The sequence below is a fragment of the Spermophilus citellus genome (assembly GCF_964194105.1).
Source record: "Spermophilus citellus genome assembly, chromosome: 4".
In the NCBI taxonomy this organism is placed as follows: Eukaryota; Metazoa; Chordata; class Mammalia; order Rodentia; family Sciuridae; genus Spermophilus; species Spermophilus citellus.
Window position 1 is genome coordinate 123979350 of NC_138185.1, and position 19775 is coordinate 123999124.

The 19775-nt window shown below is 38.2% G+C and overlaps 1 protein-coding gene across 2 annotated transcripts in view; it reads left to right on the forward strand.

The window, feature by feature from the left end:
• Positions 1–13108: 13108 nt before the first annotated feature.
• The window catches only part of RFX7 (regulatory factor X7), a 127340-nt gene continuing 120673 nt past the window's right edge, over positions 13109–19775 (forward strand). The window contains exons 1-2 of one of the 2 annotated variants that reach the window (XM_081292622.1): positions 13109–13265; positions 13423–13585. In XM_081292622.1, coding sequence (XP_081148748.1) covers positions 13425–13585 — 161 coding nt within the window. In that variant the 5' untranslated portion in view covers positions 13109–13265; positions 13423–13424. Of the gene's footprint in view, positions 13266–13419; positions 13586–19775 lie in introns of both variants that reach the window. The other variant, XM_081292623.1, reaches the window with a different exon arrangement.

The following is a 19775-nucleotide window of genomic DNA, read 5'->3' on the forward strand; positions in this document are numbered from 1 at the left end:
GTGAGGAGTACCCCCGGGTTAAATCCTTATAATCATTAAAAAAAAAAAATCTACTCCATACTGTAATTTCTAATGCTGATATTCTTTCTCCCCACCCCCACTACATTCCAGACTTTTAACATTTTGATTCTTTTCAAAGAGTAAAGTTTTCAGCTCTTTTTCTGCAACCCCCCCCCCCCCCCCCGCCATTTATTTCTGGGTTTTTCTTTAGTAATACCCTTCCTTTCTTTTCCCTTTTTTTTTTTTTTTTTTTTTTTTTTGCGTTCCTGGTTAGCCATTTCTTCTGAGTATTTGTGGATTTTAATTTGTGTTGTTTTCACTGTCACTCTTGTTGTAGTGGTTCAGTGTACTGGCTCTGGATCACACTATCTAGGTATAAATACCAACTCTGTTATTTATGGACTGTGTGCCCTGGGGCAGCTTATTTAACAAAGCTTTGTTTCAGTCTCATCTGTGAAATGAGATGATAATGGAATTAAACTCTCAAGATTATTGGGAAAATAAAAAGACAATTTATGTAGATCACTTAGCACAATTCTGGTTTGCATAGTCATGTTCAACACTTTTTAGGAATTTTCATTTCTAAATAAGAGCATTTCAAATTTCTTTTTAATAAAGTTATTTAAAGAAGTGGTTTCTATCTCTAAGGTTATATTTTTTTCTCATTTTTTTATTGATTCCAAAATTTATTACAGTGTGATCAAACATGATTTCGTATCTTAACAATTTATTTGTGTTTTTAGCAACTAGTTAATGTTTCATGTGTGCTTGAAGAAATTGTGCATTCACTCTTCATTGTGTACAAAGTCCTTTATTCTATCATTTCATTATTGTGTTATTCAAAGTCTACCCTTAACTTTTTTCTCCCTAATCTGTTACTTTCTGAGATACGTATTAAACACTTCCAAAATGGCTGTGTATTTTTCTTTTCTATTTACATTTTTACCAGTTTTTACTTAGAAGTTATATTTGTGACTTTTGATGATATAATGTGAGATTTATGAAGGTTCATTATTAGCAAAGCTTCTTATGGAATGGTATTATTCCAAAATATGAATTATCTTGTTGAATCCTTTCACATCAAATTCTTTCTTGTCCAGCATGGTTATCATGTTTCTTTTTAGTAGTAGTTGCCTGATTTATCTTTGTATGTTCTTTTATTTTCAACTTCCTTCTTAGATGTGCTTCTAAATAATTTATAATAGATGTTGTTTCACCAAATTTTGGGTTCTTTTTATTGAAGAATTTCATCCATTTGTTGTATAATTACTGATGGTTTGAATTTTTTTCTTGCCAACTGATTGTGTGTGTGAGTGTGTATCATGGTTTTAGAACTTCCCTCCTATCTGTTCAACATGGCTTATCCCTGTCATTCCTGTCCTCCTGCTCCTTCTTTTAGTAAATAAAATTTTATTAAAACAAGGCGTGCCATTCATTTACCTCTTATTTATGGCTGCTTTCACATGAAAGCAGCAGAGTTGAAGTTGTAACAAAAGACTGAATGGGCTACAAAACCAAAGTTATTAACTTTCTGTCCCTTTACAGAAAAAGTTTGCCAATGACTAATCTAGATTTTAATTTTATGTTAATAATTTTAAATATATGCCATATCCAGACAACAAGTTAAATACTTTCTCCACTGATTCTTGAACTTCATATCTACATACTTTTTAAAAAATGTTTTTTAGTTGTTGATAGACCTTTGCTTATTTATATGTGGTGCTGAGAACTGAACCCAGTGCCTCAAACATGCTAGGCAAGTGCTCTACCCCTGAGCTACAACTCCAGCCCCTCTTCATCCTTCTTGAATTCATTATTTATTTTGTCGAAGTTCATCTGACAGTGATCCTTTCAAAGAGAATCTATTGCTGATACATACCTTCTCAATTTTTCATATACATACCTTCTCATTTTGGGGGGCGCTGGGGTTGTGGCTCAGTGGTAGAGTGCTTGCCTAACCATGCAAAGCCCTGGGTTCCATCCTCAGCACCACATAAAAATAAATAACTAAAAAATAATAATTTTTAAAAATTAAGTTTTTAAGTTTTAATATAACTTTTAATTATTTTCATGGATATAGTATCTGAACTTCTCTGAAGCTAATTACTACATTTGTTATCCAAGAATGTATTTTTACTTACAGAAATCTTATAAAATAAAACTTATCATTTCCTTTTATTTATTAATTTTTTTTCCTTAGATATTATTCTTCTATTTACTGAGCTTGGTGACTCTAAAAGCATTATTAGTCTTATATTTGATTATTCTTGTACTTTCTAAATGAGAATCCCTGTTAGTGCTCTACTTCTACTTAGTAAGCGCTAGCTGGTGCTTATAGTGGAAGGAATGGGCATACTGCTGGCAGAAGTTAGCTTTAGTTCTGAGTGAGGAGCCTCCCTGTCCTTCCTGGGGTCCACTACAACTGTTCTGTTCTTTGGCTCCCAAGACCTATAGGGAACCAAAGACCAACCCATGGGCAGTACAATCAGGTGAAGGGAAGAAGTCTAGCTGTGTCTCAATTAATCACTCTGGTTATTACCCTTGGGCCTGCGATTCACTGAATGGGCTCCCTCTGAGCTTGGAGCTTTCCTGAAATTTCTTCTGCCTCCTCAGAAGTCTGGGGCCTATGAGTATTTGGGGTATAGTTATTTTGGTTTGTTTTTCCAAGATTTGATACCATCTTCTAAAATTTTCTGCCATATCTATAGCACTTTTTATTCCAAGTCCTATTACCAGTTAATATCCCTCCACACTTCTCTCTCAGTCTTTTCTGTTATCTCATAACAGATTTTGTAGACACTCAGCTTCCTGCAATCTGACATCTTGATTTAATCTTCATACACAGGCATGCCCATTCATTTACCTACTGTTACCAAAGAATTTTTACCAATTAACTCCTTCAAAACACCTTTAAATATAATTTATGGGTGGTAACCTATGATCTTGCCATTTTTATTTTAAAATATTTTAAAAGATACTCAGAGTATGTTTGACACAAACAAACATGAAGCGCTAGTCTAATAATATTTCTAAGAGGATTCAAAACGATGACTTCCTTCCGTGAATTGAAGTGGAAAGGGGCATGAGACTTGAGTCGCTTGGCTTTGAAAACAGATTGCATAGTCTATTCAATTTTTTAAAAGTATTCTTTCATGGGGGCGGGAGACATTGGTTGTAGAAGAGCTGTAATTTTGAGTCATTTTTTTCCCCACCTGAAATATTGAGCAGCAATTAGTGACATATGCGACATTTTTAGACAGAAACATCTAGCTATCAAGCTTATCCTGTTTTGGAATTCTACCATCATCCCTGCCTGCTGTGGAGCCTGTTCAAAGTCATCAGGAGCTAAACTTCAGCAGCTTGAAGTGATTAGGGGAAAACTTCCTAGTGTGGGTAGAAAGCATAGGCCCTGACCCCGACATTATCTGGGTTTTTAAGTCCCTACAAACAATGGGACTTCTTCCCTACATATTCTTTTAGGGACCCCAGGAAGGACATGGATTTGAAATTCCTATGAATAGTCTTTGAAATTTCCCAACTAATTTTGAGCATCTTCCCTTCTTCCTCCTTTTTCAGTGATGGGATGGGGTTGAGTTTTGGAAGAGTTGTCTGTCAGACATCTCTGTATATTCCCAGAACTGACTCTCTCTCTCTCCCCCTCTCCACCCCTCCACCTTGGCATCTATTAAATCTCTTATTTCCTTTGCTTCATGTAGGTCAAAGTTTTTCCCTTGCCATCCAGTACCTGCTATACCCTGGTTTTAAACACCCAAAGTTTCACTGTCCTTCCATGCTGATCAAGAAATCTCAGGTGGCAGTTATCTCAGTGCAGTGTGGCTCTTGGTGGCATGACCTATACGTAGCCAATTTTAAGAGGGGATGCTATAACCAGGCTGCTGCTGTTTTTGCTTTTGTGTCACTTGTCTTTTTTCAAGGTTCCTATCATTGTTAGGGTCCTTGTCCTCTACAATTACCTCCATTTTTCCTTTTCCCTTTTCTACCTCCTCAGAAGTAGAAAAGAAGGGGAGAAATCATATGTATTTGGCTCTTTCTATGTATACAGAATCATGTTATTTTCACAAATACTTCTAATTGAATCCTCAGTAAAACTTGTGTGCGGGAGTTATTATCCCCACCTTTACCAGTAAATAATGGAGGCCCAAAGAGGTAAAGGAGGTCTGAGGTCACAGAAGCGGCTAGAGTAGGGCCAGGATTGAGTTCTGGATTCTAACCTTTGATGCCCAGGCACCCTCCCTGAGATTGAGCCTCAAACCTGGCTGGCCAAAGGATGTATATCTAAATCCAGATGATAAACTTGAGGCTAAAGGGAGAATGTAGAAAACTCTTTTCCTTAAGAGAAACAGGTCTGGCTGAGGGCCTTTAACATAGGAGACTTGTAGCACCAGATAGCAAACTGAACAGACAAAACTGGCTGCTGTGGAAAGTTTTATAGAGTCATGGAGGCAAGAATTCATGAATTTTAAATGCAAATTAAGTAAGTTCTCAGCTCCTGCATTATTACTATAGATATGCTATTGAGGTTTCTTATTAGCCCATTCTGTTTTTATTTCTTGGCCTATACAAAAAAAAAAGACTTTCCAAATTTAGTAAGTCAATTCAATAAACATTTATTACCTGGCTACTTTACGGTAGGGACTATATTATGTCTTGCAGATACAGAGAATAAAAACACACTTCCTTACCTCATGTAGTTCATAGTAGATGGAGCCATGGACAGGAAGGGTAGATAGATACAAGAAATATCAAGTAAGCTTACAATGAGATAGCATCTAAGACAGATCTGTACCAGGTACTACAGAAAATAGCTCTAACTCAACTTGGGTGGAGGTATGGGTTGGGTAGGGAATGGACAAGGGAAGACTTCTGAGAGGATGCAATTCTTGACAGACAGGTGAGTCCATTATACGGTCAGGACCATAACTGTATGCATAAGAATCTTTTGGAGGAAGAGAGATTCACAACAAATTAAGGGAGCAGTGGAAACCTGTTCTGAGGTCTGAGAAGACAAATCAGTTGCTAGAAATGCATTGGCATCTAAATGAACCTTTCATTCCCTAGGTTTCTTCCAGTGTCACTGAGGTCACTTGTTATGTCTGTTCCTGGAATTCTGGGTTTTTCTGGATTTCCCCAAGCTTGGGCTGATGATCTGTTCATCCTCCTTTGTGTCCCCTAACTCTGGCTCATCTGAAAATTACTTAATTTCTATTGATCCCTGGGCCTATTGCTTCTGCCATTACTAAGCAACTATCTTATCTTCTTAAGCCCCGTCGTCTTGTCTTCTCACCGTTTCTGCTTACTCATTGCTTCTACCGGTTGCTGTTGTCTTAATGGTTTCTAAGGTCTGCTTTCCCTTGTGTGTCTTTCAGCTACTGTTTTTACTGCCAACGGTCTAACCCTCTCTATCATGTTCATATTCCCTAAGAAAGGAAACGATATTCTAATTACTAACATCTTCCTTGGACAAAGCTCTTATATTCAGTCAGCTCAGAAGCCACTTGTCTAGCTAGGAGATTAGTTTCCTTGGTATCGGATGCTGCACTTTGTTCAAATCATGAAGCCAAGGCTGCAAGAAACAAGGATGGAGCTTATACCAACACAGTCAGCCTTAAGCAGGATTGTGGAGATGGCAGACAACCGGAGGCTTGGCAGATTCAGAAGAATGGCACTACAGACACAATTAGAGTCACTACAAATGGGGGGAAAATAAAACAAACCAAAACCAAAAACAACAAAAACTAAGCTAACGTCAACCACAACATTACCTTGGCATAACTTAAGATGATAGTAAGGGGAAAATGATGAATAAAAGTAGAAAGTTCTTGGGAATAAACATGTTTGTGTACAAGAAAAAGCAGAGGAAATAGAGCTATCCTACGGAAGGATAGTCTATTTATGGGAAATGACTTTTCCTGAGGTCCATATCAAGACTGTTAGTCTGAAGATCTTTTTTTTCTCAGAAGCAGGGAAGGTGACATGAAGAGTATGATGAGGGTGATGATTACTTGGCCTGGCCAGGATGGCACATATTGCTATTCAATTATGTCAAAGTGAAACTGCTTGGTAGATGTGGTTCACTAAAGGAGATTCTCCTGAAAAATCTGTGTGGGTTTCATCCAATCAGGTGAAAGGCCTTAAGAGCAGAACTGAGATTTTCCTGAGGAAGAAATTCCACCTGTACAATAGCATTGACTCTTGCCCAAGGTCTGGCTGGCCTGCCCAACAGATTTCAGATTTGCCAGCTGCCTTGACCCACAAACTATCCTTCTTCAGTTCATTTCAAGACACATTTAAGTACATAATGTGTACAAATTATTATGTTGGGACATAAAAATATATTATTGGGTCACAGGAAAGATACACCCCAAGTGACCCATCTCCTCCAGCCATGCCCAGCTGCCTACAGTTACCACCAAGTCATCCAAACTCAGGTAGATTAATTAGGTTATAGCTTTCACAATCCAATTATTTCAGCTCTGAACATTCCTGCATTAACAGGAGCTTTCGGTGGTGGGGGCGCCTTATTTCCAAACCATAACACCCATTTAAACTTTATCATTATCTATTCACTCCAATTAGGCCAGTCTTTTCTCATGTATGCTCATATTCTTGCTTATAGTCATACTGCTTTTCCTTCTGACTTGCTTCTACTCTTTCTTCTACTTTTCTAAATTCCTTCTCTCTAATCACACTCTAGCTCCTGCTCAAGTCCCCCATGAAGCCACTTTTCATTACTTTAGTTCCTTATGTTCTTTTGTCTCAACTCCCTCAGTCATTATTAGCTATGACATTCACTGAAGTTCTTAATCTTACATCTCACCTAACACTGTTTTGTATGCAGTACCCACCATTAGTAAGTATAAATTTGCAAGTACAAATTTGGGTATTCAAGAAATGGTACATTTTTACATTTTCTTTAAGTCAAATTAAATTCACCTCAGACTGAAGTCATCCCAACCTCAATTCTGCTGGAGAAGAAGGAAATACAATCTCAGTTTTTATTGAGTTTCCTCTCTTCATAGGATTCCACTAGAGTCTGGAAGACTTATGTTGAGCCTAGAATATAGGAAAAGATGGATTTTTGACATCATTATTATTCAAAGGTATATGATACCTAGAAGTTGGTAGACAACTCCTCTGCTTGTGGAGCTGACAAGGGCAAGGGGATCAGCATCATGCATCCACCTGAGATGAGGTATCTCCCTGAGGTGCTTCTAGGAAGCAAGGCTGATATTTCTACTATTGGAACTCTAATTTTTTACTTTATTCCAGTTTGGGGAGGGTAATTTTTTTCTATAATTCTATCTGTGCACAACCCTTTCTTCCTTATTTCTCTTTGTTTCTCTGTCCTCAGATGTGTTTACATTTTCAACTCACTAATAAAATATTCCCAAGGACCAAGGAATCTGGAAGATTTTTATAGCATTCTGAGGTTCCAACATAGTAGTTTGTACACAGGAGATACTTCAAAGTGTCTTGAAATGAACTAAAGAAGGATACTTGTAGATCATTGGTTAGGCTCCACCAGTTCTGATTGCACAGGCACTGACTTCTCATTGTAGAATTGGCACTGATGTCTTTTCATTGTCTCTTTTAGGGTTAGATAAACATGCTTTTTCTTTACCTCTTTTTGTTCACAGCTGTTGCTGGCCTGAATTTCTGAGATATCAAATTTCTACTTGGGACCTTTTTGGCCCCAACTCAAAGTAAACACTTCCCTTAAAAGTCAGACAAATGATATTAACTTGAACCCTCTTTAATATGAGATTGCAGATCATAACATAAACATGTGAATGGTATCAACACTAGAAATTTTCTAAATGAAACCCAAGGAGTACCTGAATTCATTTTCATCATACCTTTTATTTGAAAAGCCAAGTACACTGTGTAAACTTTACCCATTAATCCTCAGAAATACGTAAAGATATCCAAAAGAGGGGCTTGCATAGATAGGGTAACATAGACAGGCAGTATCGGTGTTGTTGGCAGCCTACTACCTTGCCAGGTATTTGAATAGTTAAGCTATATTGCTTAAACAGCATTGTTTTACTGAAAATGAGATATTTGTGCTGTAATAGATCTCACATTTTCACATCATACTTACATCACTTCTCTTGATATTGAGAACCTTTATCCAAATTTGCCAATATTTACTTAGTTTTGAACTCCCCAACTTTCTTCTGTAATCTTGCTTCTTCCTCTATTCACCTTCCCCCCATCTGCTTTTCTCTCCCCCTAAAGCTATTAAAGGCAAGATGAGCACTCAAATCAAATTATAGCACTGGGACTTAATGTATCAACTTCCTAATACTACTTGCATTTCAAAAGACAACATTTTAGTTCAAAGAAATTAAACATCATTTCCTAATATCAAAGATTTGGGGGGATGGAAAGCTTTCTTTCATTGTTCTCTTGAATAACATGTAGGGATTATGTATTCTTCTTTCAGCTCCTAGAGGGAAACATTTGCAATAGAAGAAGGCAAAGAAAGTAATGATTAGGGGAAAATAGGATGTTTTTACTTGTTAAGGGGTTGGAGGGAGAACAGGGTAGAAATTTACCTTTTTCATATCTGGTAAACCATGGTAATTTGTAGTAATAAAATGAATATTTTTAGCCCTTAGCCAATATTTACCAATGATGAAACTTATTTGGGACTTTATTTTTTTTTGAGAGAGAGAGAGAGAGAGAGAGAGAATTTTTAATATTTATTTTTTAGTTCTTGGCGGACACAACATCTTTGTTGGTATGTGGTGCTGAGGATCCAACCCGGGCCGCACGCATGCCAGGCGAGCGCGCTACCGCTTGAGCCACATCCCCAGCCCTTGGGACTTTATTTTCTTTTGACAGAATGATCATAACTTATAACAGAGCCACATTTTGTAAAATGGACTGTGTCTCCTTCCCCTTCTTTTTCTTGCCCTATACTCCATTAAGGATCGGAACTCAGAGCTAACAGAGGGCTACACATTATTATCTCATCAAATAGAGCCCTTTCGTGACTTCACGCCAGTGCTCAAGTCAGTCCCCTTACCAGAAATCGTCTTCCCCCAGGTCTCTGCCTATTTAATTTCTACTCATTCAAGGAGACTCAACTCAAATGCTAGCTAAGAGGCCTTTTCTAAACAGCTTCTTCACAATAAACAGACTAATCTCTCCATTACATCTCCATAATACTAGCGGACACAATTATATTTTAGAACTCATTTTGTATAATTGATATATGTTAATAGGTCTCTCTGCTCCACAGAATATAAACTACTTTGAGTTGGGGCTAGGTCTTTTATACATTTTCTTTCTTGATACTTTTATGTATTTGACATGATAAATATATGATAAATGGATATGCTAAAGTCTGGTTAGCATAAAAAGTTCACAGTTTTATAAAGGAGACAAGGTTCACAGACATAGGCGAGCAAGATAGTATACTGTACCAGACTAAGAAAATTAAATGTAGGTGACCACTGAATTAAAAGAAAATATATTAAGCACCTAGGAGTCAGGAATTAGGATAGGTAAAATGTAGTCACTACTTTTGAGGTATTCACAATCTACCTTGTACATTCTTTTTATGTGTACACATCACTTTACATGTTGTTTCTTACAACAACCCTGTGAGATAGGTCATTATTTTCATTTTTATAGAAATGGAAACAAGCTGGGTGCAGTGGTGCACACCTATAATCCCAGCAGCCCAAGAGGCTGAGGCAGGAAGGTGAGAATTCAAAGCCAGCCTCAGCAAAGGCAAAGCACTAAGCAACTCAGTGAGACCTTGTCTCTAAATAAAATACAAAATAGGGCAGGGGATATGGCTTAATAGCCAAGTGCCCCTGAGTTCAATCCCTGGTATTCGCACCCCCCCACCCCAAAAAAAGCAATGGAAACAAAGGGTTTGCATTCCCAGGTCTTCTGACTCCAACACTAAGATTTTTCTTCTCTACATAAGTGTTTCTCAAATTTTTCCACTGTTGGACACTTTCCCAAGGAAGTATAAATGTACACTCCTCAAGGTTGGGACAAGCTCAATATCGGTTACCTTAATAATTAATGTTGAGTATAATTTCTATAACACTTTGCATTGGATCAAACTGAAACTCTGGGAAAATGAGGAACGTTGACCCTAAGTTCTTGCATGTCCTTAGTACAGGGTTTCATGACCTGAGGGGCACAAGCACAATTTGAGAAAAACATGGCTACACACTAGCTTGTACTCATTGTCTCTAGGTTTGGCTTGAGTTCCCACTCAAAATTTTGGGGAACTTCATCAGTTTTTGTTTTTACAGGCTTCTTAGTGGCATAATTTTATTTTTTCATTCTTCTCTATAAATTAACAAAACACAGATCTCAAGTAAGTAGCGGAGGAAGACCCTTCCCTTCCCGGAAAGGATGTCTCATTCTGACAATAAGGTCTCTTCAGTCTGCAAGCTCTCTTGTTGCTAGTTGAACCTAAGAGTTTCAGATGTCTGTTCCAATGGCCAGTTGGTCCTTGAAGGCCCAGAAGGCTCAAGGACACTCTCCTCAGTATCGTCACTAGAGGCAGCTAGGGGCTGCAGCTCTGCTGAGCCCTCTAGTGGCTACTTGGGGTAACGTGGTTCTTTCATGGAACCTAGGAAGAACTCAAAAGTTGCACTTGGGAAGCCAGCCTGTGCGACACCCGGTAGCGACCATTATAAAAGAATGTGTTGCTTCTCAGCTTCCTTTTCTTAAGGCCTCTAGCGGATCTCGGTTACCTTCCTTAGATAAGTTTCTCTGCTCCCTTAAAATTTCCCCCTCCCAGGGTATGGCAAAGTAAAGCCATCATTCTCTCTTGGCAAGTAAAATATTAGAACCTGGGGGACCTGGCAACTTTTTCTAATGCTTTTTTGCTTCCTCCATTTTTCCCAGGGACAGAGAGCTCATAGATATACATTTGAGATTTTTCAGTATAATTCATTTCCACATGGCTTGCAGGCTCTGGAATTAGACATCCAGGATTCAAATCATGGCTCTCACAGTTAGTAACCAGGCAACTTTAAGAATGTTATTTAACCTTCTAAGCTTCTGCTTCATCTGTAAAATACGGAGAATAATAATATGTATACTATACAGGTTGGAGGAAGAATAACTCTGATAATGTATGAAAGGTGCTAGTTTGGCATACTGAAAGTGTTTAACAAACATTAGCTATTCTAATCTTTTTCAAAGCTTATGTCTAGTGTATACCATATCTATTAACTGGGTCCATAAAATACAGTCTTTACATAGGATACAAGGGCAAAATAAATTTATTAGTAGCTTGTAGTTTCCTAAAGCGGCTAATTGTGGCCTTAGGTTATGAGAAAGGAGGCTCATCTGTGTGATACAATCTGTGCAATGGGTATTGGGAGCATGAAGAAATCTAAGTGGCCTGGGTCCTTATGGAGGAACTGCGTGTTGCACACAGGTATCCTTCCACACACACACCCTACACACCCCATGTGCAAGCATTCACTGAATATGGACAAAAGCAAGTGGGTTTCAGGACAAGGCAGGAACTGAGCACTCAAAGGCCAGGTCACCCAAACCAATCAGATTCACCATCCACTAGGAATCTAAAAGATGGCAAAGCCTCACAGCTCAAAGTCCATGCACAGCAGGAAAGTGGCCAGAAAATGTGACAGGTAGAAGCCCGAGAGAAATACTGGAAAAGTTAAAGCTGAGGGCTTATAACACCCACAGGCCCAGAGAAAGGTCAGTGTGAGCTGAACAGCTGTTCCATCTGGTGCCAGAGGCCTTGGCTGTTGTCTTCTACAACCAGGCAACTTAGGCCTCCCTGACCAGCCCCACCTAGAAAAGCCAATTCTTCTGTTCTTAAAGGGGACTGATGTGTTTGTGGCAGGGAGCCTTAGAGGGCAAAGCCATCTCTTAAGAATGAATGGGAAGGGAGGGAGAGAGTGGTGCAGTCTGTGGCAGGGTGGGTTTAACTAGCTCCAAAGGAAGGAGCTGTGGCTTAAGCCTTAGCCTCCATGTTATATTACATGCCTTTCTTTTGGAGACAGGCAGGGGCCTTGGCTGCCAGGGACCCTGACAAGCCGCAACTTGAGCTGTGCCTTAGCGCCCAGGCTGAATTGGGAGCGGTATAAAGGGAAGAGGGAGGGCACTTGGGAAAGGGGGTGGCGTGGGGAGGCGGAGGGGAACAGCATGAGCAAAGGCATGAAGGAAGAATGAATCTGCAGCGCGTTGAGGATGGCATGGAGACTTCACTGATTGGAGCTGGGAGTTCTTGCGGGGGGGATGGAGGCAGCTATGATTGGATAGTTAAAGTGGGGCCAGATTTGGAGGGCTTTGAATGCCCGACCCAGGAGCACTCAACCCAGCTCTGTTCAAGACCGAATTACCTCAAGGGTGGTTAATTCCAACGGGTGTTCTTCTTTGGGGGCTTCAGCAAAGTCAGCTTATCCTCTTACCTGCTTCAATGCTCTTCATTTACTCAGAGAGGAAGTAATCCTCACTTGTCGAGGGGAGGGGGGGATATTGACCAATTTCACTTTACTTGATTTGAAGATACCAAAAAAAAAAAAAAAATCCACGCTAAATATTATTCAATTTGGTTTCTCCTCCTCACGCAAGTTCTTTCTCTTGCCAGCACCTCCCCCACGTTTTCCTGCTCCCCTCCACCGCTCCGCCCGGCCCCCACGGGCCTCCGGCGGCGCGGTCCCCAGGTCCACCGGCCCGCGCCCACCCTCCGCAGCCGCGCGCTCTGCGCCCTGCGCCCCCCTCCCGGTCCCCTGAGCCGTGCCCCGCACACACTCGTCCACGCCCCCCCCCCTCCCGGCCGAGCGGTAGGTGTTGTGCCGTCTGCGCCGGGCCGCAGTGCGGCTGCGCGCACTGGGCTGCTCCAGGGCTGGCAGGGCAGCGGCGGCGGCGGGGCCGGGAGCGGGCGGCGGCGGCGGCGGCGGCGTGGGGAGTGGCGTGGAGCGGAGCCTGGGGCTGCAGCAGCGTGGGGACCTCGGAGTAGAAAGCCCCGGGGACAAGGAAGGAAGGCCGGGCCGCCAAGTCTCCGAGCGGCCGTTCTCCTCGGATCTGGGGGGAGCCTGCCCCAACACCTTGTCTTCAGACGTCCCCCTCCTCACCCCCCAGCCCCGGCCGCTAACGGGAGGAGGCGGCGGGGGGCTGAGGGGCGCCGCCATGCCTCTGCCGCGGTGAAGCGCCCGGCCGCGAGGAGCCGCTCGGTCTCCCCGGTGATGTCCCCCAGGCGGCAGGCGAAAGCGACTTACTCGAGCCCTGGGGTATAGGCCTAGCTTATCCAGCTTCCTTCCTCCTCCTCCTCCTCCACCCCTCCCCCCTTCTCCTCCCCCCCCTTTCGTCCTCCCCTCCCCGTCTCTTCCCTCACCCTTCCCCGCGCCCCCATCTTCCCTCCCTCCCTCTCCCCCACCCCTCCAGCAGCGATGGCAGAGGAACAACAACAGCCGCCACCACAGCAGCCTGATGCCCATCAGCAGCTTCCCCCCAGCGCCCCCAACTCGGGGGTGGCTCTGCCAGCCCTTGTGCCCGGGCTGCCAGGGACAGAGGCCAACGCGCTGCAACACAAGATCAAGAACTCCATCTGGTAAGAGGATCCTCCATCGCTGGGGTGAAAAAGCCCAGGCACATTTCTGCTGCAAAGGGGGTGGGGGGCGGCGGATCAGGAGGCTGATGCATTCATTGATTGTGGGTTTCCCAACTTGGGTGCAAATTTGTAGGACCTCTGGTGGTGTGGGGACTTTGCATCAACCCCTGGTCTCCTTAGCCAAAATATGCTTTTACCCGGTCCTCAATTGTGAATGCAGATAAACAAGTTATTTGTGTTTTTCACTTAGTATAGAGAAATATGGGTCAAAATTAAGTAATTATTGCATGATGATAACATGAATTTGTAACTGGGAATGTGAAATGTGTTTACTCCTTTTTGTAGTCATAGAGGGAGGAAGAAGTGTATTGTGAATTTTCACCAAAAAGACATTGTGGGTAAGAATATTAATATGCAGCACAAAACCTAATGTGTCTCTTCCTTTTAGTTGGGTTAGCTGCTGTTTCTGGATGTTTTTGCCTCCTTTATTCTCACGTTGAATTTCCCTTCTAGGGAGCTTATTCTTTACATCGATTGTAAATAAATGCTTCTTTAATATGAAATATTTTAAAGTAGTAGTTTACACTGTAAAGTGAATTTTTAATTTAAAAAGTGGGGAATCAAATAAATGTCTTGCCATTTCGTGTAATTAAAAGAAAGAAAAAAGACAGAAACTACAGATGAAACACTCCTGCTGTTCCTGTGTTTTCCTGTATGAGAATTTCCAATATTTGAGCATTAGATTGAACTCTTACAGACTGGTAGTAGTCTTAATAATTAAATACATTAAATTAAGTTCATCTTCTGTTAGAGCTATTGCAAGTATTCTTTGAACATGAACTTGCATTGTTTTGTAGGATTTTTTTCATTAACTGACATTTTTTTTTTTTTAAAGCATAGCACTGTTTTTTTAAATGGAAAGCAATATTTGGAATTTGGTCTAAGAGATTGCTTTTAATAGTTGTTTAAAATAGAATTAAATGTGATGTTAAAAAGGCTTGATTTTGAAAATGAACCTTGCAGGTCCATCATTTGAATATCACTACTAAAATAATGAAAACCACTTACTTTTATATTGCATTTTAAAAACAAACATAGAGCAACTGGCATTGCACTTACAGTATTTACACATTTAAAAACAGTGAATTTTTAAATATAAAATTAAGGTTTGTGTTATAGAAATTTTCATTATTTTCTTGGCATGCATCCATGTTGTCATGATGCTAGTATGAAGTAGGTCAGTGCAGGCTTTACTAGTTTCATACTATGCAGTAGTTGGCAGTTGAATATCTTACTTTCAGTTTTAATTTTAAAATGAAGTGTAAATATTTTAAAAGATTTTTGTGGCAACTTGAATAGATCAGATATATACTTCTCTGTTGGGAGGGAGCAGAGAAAGCTGGCTTTATTTTTCAGTGGATACACTCACCCCTTTTTTAAAAATGAATTACCTCCTGTCATTTAAATGAAGAGATGGTTCTTTTCCTGCTTATCATCTATATTTCCACAAAACCATGTTGTTTTGTACCATTATATGATGTGATTTAGTGTCCCTGAAATCTGTAAATTGAATGAAATACCTTGGTAAAAATTTAGATAGGGACATCCAAGTTAAAGTACTTAAGTCTTTTAAGAAAGGCAGATTTTTTAAAGTTGAATTGGTAAGATATATTTTAATATATTATGTGTACTTATGAGGAAAGAATCTTTGTACTTTTAAAATAATTGAATTGTATAGGCATTTAGTGAAATATTTGTGTAATGAAATTATGATAGTAGAGTGCTTTTTTAAAGTAAATAATGCAATTTAATTATCTTTTTATAGATAAAAGGACATGTACACATCCTAATTATGCTGACTTTAACATGAGAAAAACTTCTGAAGTAGAGTGCACTTCAGTTTTTGGTACTTGCTGTGAAAAACTAAATGGCAACAAACATCTTAATCCCCATATATACCATTTTGTATCTTTATTTTAAAATCATAATGACTAGCATTATTAGCATTTAATTCTCAACTTTAAAAATTCTTTTTACAAAAATTATTTCCTTGTATTTAAAACTGAAATAATATTAATAATAAACATTATTGAATATACTTAATACATAGTGTCATACCCCTGCTCTGTACAACTGGATTTTTATCATTGGCCAAATAAGTGTATAAAATAAAGGTGTTAAAAAATGAAAGGTCCTTCACTACCATCTTCTAAGAAATATGTACATTATCAATATTTGAAAAATGTATCTATTTAAGTATGTGTGTGTTAAATTTAAATCATTTTTAGTAGATATGACTGCACGCCATTAGGTATCTTATTTCACATTTTTGAGACAAGTATTTTTTACCAGTTTTTTTGATCACCTGATAATGTTCTGAGGGATTATCAATTTTCTATTATATCCTATATCATTCTTTGGTACCATTAATATTAAGGATTAAAATTAGATTCAAAATACATGTGGCATTTAAAAATCATCAAATGAGTTTTTCATTTAGGTTGATCAGTTTTTAAATTACTGAGCTTGCAGGTCACAAACAAGTCTGTACTTGTCCTCCTACTCCATAAATATAAATATAGTTTGTGATGTAGGCCTTTAGTTGTACAATGAGTTATTTATTATCTCAGTTCATAATTAATTTATTTCTTTTTAATAAATTAAAATGCTATTTGATGAAAGCATTCCATTATAATTTTAAATATTAAATAAGTCTTCGAAAAAAGAATAAGCATTCAAAGTTGAAACCATGACACTTAATGAGATTGATAACTTTCTTAAGAGTTGAAAATGTGTATGCTTTAAGTTATTCAAGAAAATAAAGACATAGTTCACTTGTTAGTGTCTTATGTTTGTTATGATTTATGAATATATCTTCAACATAAGTCCTGGTTAACAAGCCTGTATGTTTCCTCATTCCTATTCTGTAGACAAAAGGTCCAAATCACTTACAATCCTCACTTGAAAGGAGATTTATTTGTAGAGGTGTATTTAAATATGCTGTAAGAATGGTATTTGTATTTTTTAAACAGTAGAATTTTAAAATAAACTTTATGCATTAGAAAAAAGAAAACTAGAAAACTCATGTCTTTTCTAAAGGAAGACTCATACTGGCAACAGAAAACAAAGGTATAACCCCATGTACTTGCAGACTTCTTTAATTTATATTTCATCCCTTTTTGGCTACTTAAGAATATCAAAGCAAGTTTTCCCTTCCTCTTATCTCCCAGTATCTTCAGAGTTCTCTATTTAGTTTAAATAACAACAATAAAAATTTACTGTTTTTCTTTTCCTTTAAAAAGAAGCTTTACTGGAAACTATTATAGAATTGGAATGGAGAAAATAGGATGGAAAACATTACATTTGAGATGGCTTCATTCTATTGATGAAAAGTTATGTTTAAGACTAGATCATACTTATATGGATTGGAGTGGCTAATATTTTTGCCGTTAGGCTATAGCATAGATAACACACTTACCAAGACATTAAAAAGAAGGTTCAATCTTTTATTGTAGAAAACATTGTAATACTCTACTGAAAAAAAATAAAGATTCTTAAAAGAGTTAGCAGTTGCTGTTTTTATTTATGTAACTTTATTTGCAGGTAAAACCTTATAAATCTTTTCTTCAAACAGTCCAATAGCATGTAGCATTGTTCTACCCAGTTTATGGAGAGAAATTGAGTGTCAGGGAAGCTATAGGATTTCTTTTGGCAAACCCTGGAAGCAGTGATGACTGGGTCAGAGTTTCTTGTCTTTATTCAGTTCTGTAAGTCATACAACTTGAGTCTGGTACATTTTAGAATTAGAATTACAATCTAAAATTTTTTTATGTGCTCCATTTTGGATATTTTCTGAGTTCAAATTTAAGCCCAAATTGACTCAGTTTTGTTTTACTTATTGTGATGAAAATAAACATCTAGACATTAAGTGATTTCTTGTTTCCTTTTTAGTACAGTGAGCATACCCTGGTAATCCAAAGGTTTACATAGTAATGCCTCAGTCCTGATTTCTGTACTTTGTCATAAAACTCAGTAGTTAGTTTTCAGTTATGCAGTTTATTAATTCTGAGAAATAATTATTGTTCCTTCAACTACAGTGGGAGATATTTACTGTAAAGCTTCCAATTTTATAGTGTACTTTTACCATAAGTCCATGATCTTCATTTTGCTTTAAAATTAAAGACTAACTAGTACCTCAGCTAGCTTTCATGTATTTTTAATTAGTTTCTTAACAGTGCTACCTACCCTGAATTCAACAGTTTTCTATACCAAACACCCAAAAGACTTTAGGGTACTTTTTTGGCTTGCTCTGGATTTAGGCCAGCTGTGATGGTTGTATCCCAATACCAACTGTCTTCTCTATTGACTACAAAGACAAGTTGAACAATTTCAAGCTTGTCAGTTTTCTGGTCTCAAGAACGATATGTATGTATATAAATAATTGACTGATTTACTTTTTCTGTTGGAAGGTGTCCTGAATGATGGTGTGTCCAGAACTGATTTGGATTCTGTCTCACTACTAGCTTTTAGTATTAAAGGGAGAAAATAGCTTCACAGTGGTAAAAAGGACCGAAGTGTCTTATTTATTATGAAAGAAATGCTTTGAATAAAGTTACACCAAATTGGTTTTAATTAAAATTAAAGTTGTACAAATGCAAATCAAAGCAAACACTGTCAAATATTCACATTTGAACACTTTCAAGAAAGAAGAAAAAATGTTCATCTGCTACATCCTAAGTACTATGCTAAAGACTGGCATTTGAGGAATGCCCATTCACTTGTAATATTAACTTTGTAGAATTAAGCTAAGCAAAAATGAGCAATAAAACTTCTCTTTTATCCAGTTAGGGAGCAAGGGAAAGAAACAATACATGTCAAAGTATGAATTCTGGGGAAAGTACACCTTAATTTCCTCATTTATAAAATGAGACAGTTATACTAAATGACTTACAGGTTCCTTTAGCTAAATATCTGCGCCTCTGCTACTAAATTAACACTGACAACAATAATAAAACATACCATAAGCATAGTGAAAGACTGATATAATTAACTTATCACAGGCAATCAGCAGAACATTTTCAGTGGACAGGTTATTAGGATTTGTCAGTCTTTTTTTGGGTGTTAGCGCAGGAGGAATATCTGAAGGTGTTTTTCACTTATTGTTACTTTCTGCAAGGATTCTCTTATGAGATTAAGTCTGCAAATATTTACTGATCATGTATTGCATTTAAAGTATTCTAAGAGCTGTTTATTATGCAAAAATATGAGAGGCTGCGCAGTAATCCTGGTTGTTGGGGAGATTGCTAACTGCTGGTTGAGGGATTGCAATAAGGGAGGCTATTTGTGTGCTTCTGTTAATTGTTTTCTTTATAAAGAGATGGTTAAATTGACAAGCACCTCCCATAGGAACCTTTTTGTATAGTAATAAGTTAGTAGTCAAAGTCAGATTGTAAATTTGACTGTGTAAATAAGAAAGATGTACATTATTTTCAGAATAGTGTTGAGTTTGACAATTATTTCTCTTCATCTAAGGTAGATATTTTAATGTGTAATTGTGACAGTATTTTTGTAAGTTAAAAGAACAAGGTTGTAAAATGATTACTACACATCTCTCATTGAAGTAGACCACTTTCATCCAGTACCTCCATTTCTGTCAGTCTCTCTGTTTAGTCTTTAATTACTTTCTCTTTGGCTTTCTGGAGGGTTCTAAGAATTGAGGTTAAAGATGAGCAGCAAGGCCAATAGGATGAAGAATCTTCCTGCTCTGGACAGTATAATAAAATAAAGGACAGTAAGCTGTAAGGCCTTAATGCTCTTGATCACTGACTATGATTAAGATAGTAGCATTTAACCTTAACCCACATAAATAAAAACTTTAAAACATAATTTAATTTTTCTTTTTAGGACTATAAATAGGCATTGAGTTTTTCTGAATTCCGTGAATTATATTTATCTCTTATTTTATAAGAGGACATAGAAATAAGGTTTGGCTAGTTATGTACAATATTTCTATCAGGCATTGATTACAGTAGCTTTCTTATATATTACAGAAAGTTGTGTGGTAGGCGAGGTTTTATATTTCCTCATGTTTGTGAACCAACTGAAAATGTGCAGATGTTCTTTACTATTTGAACCTCTATTTTGGTTCCTGAGTTCAGAGAGTGAGAGGTCATTGGGTGACAGATTCCTA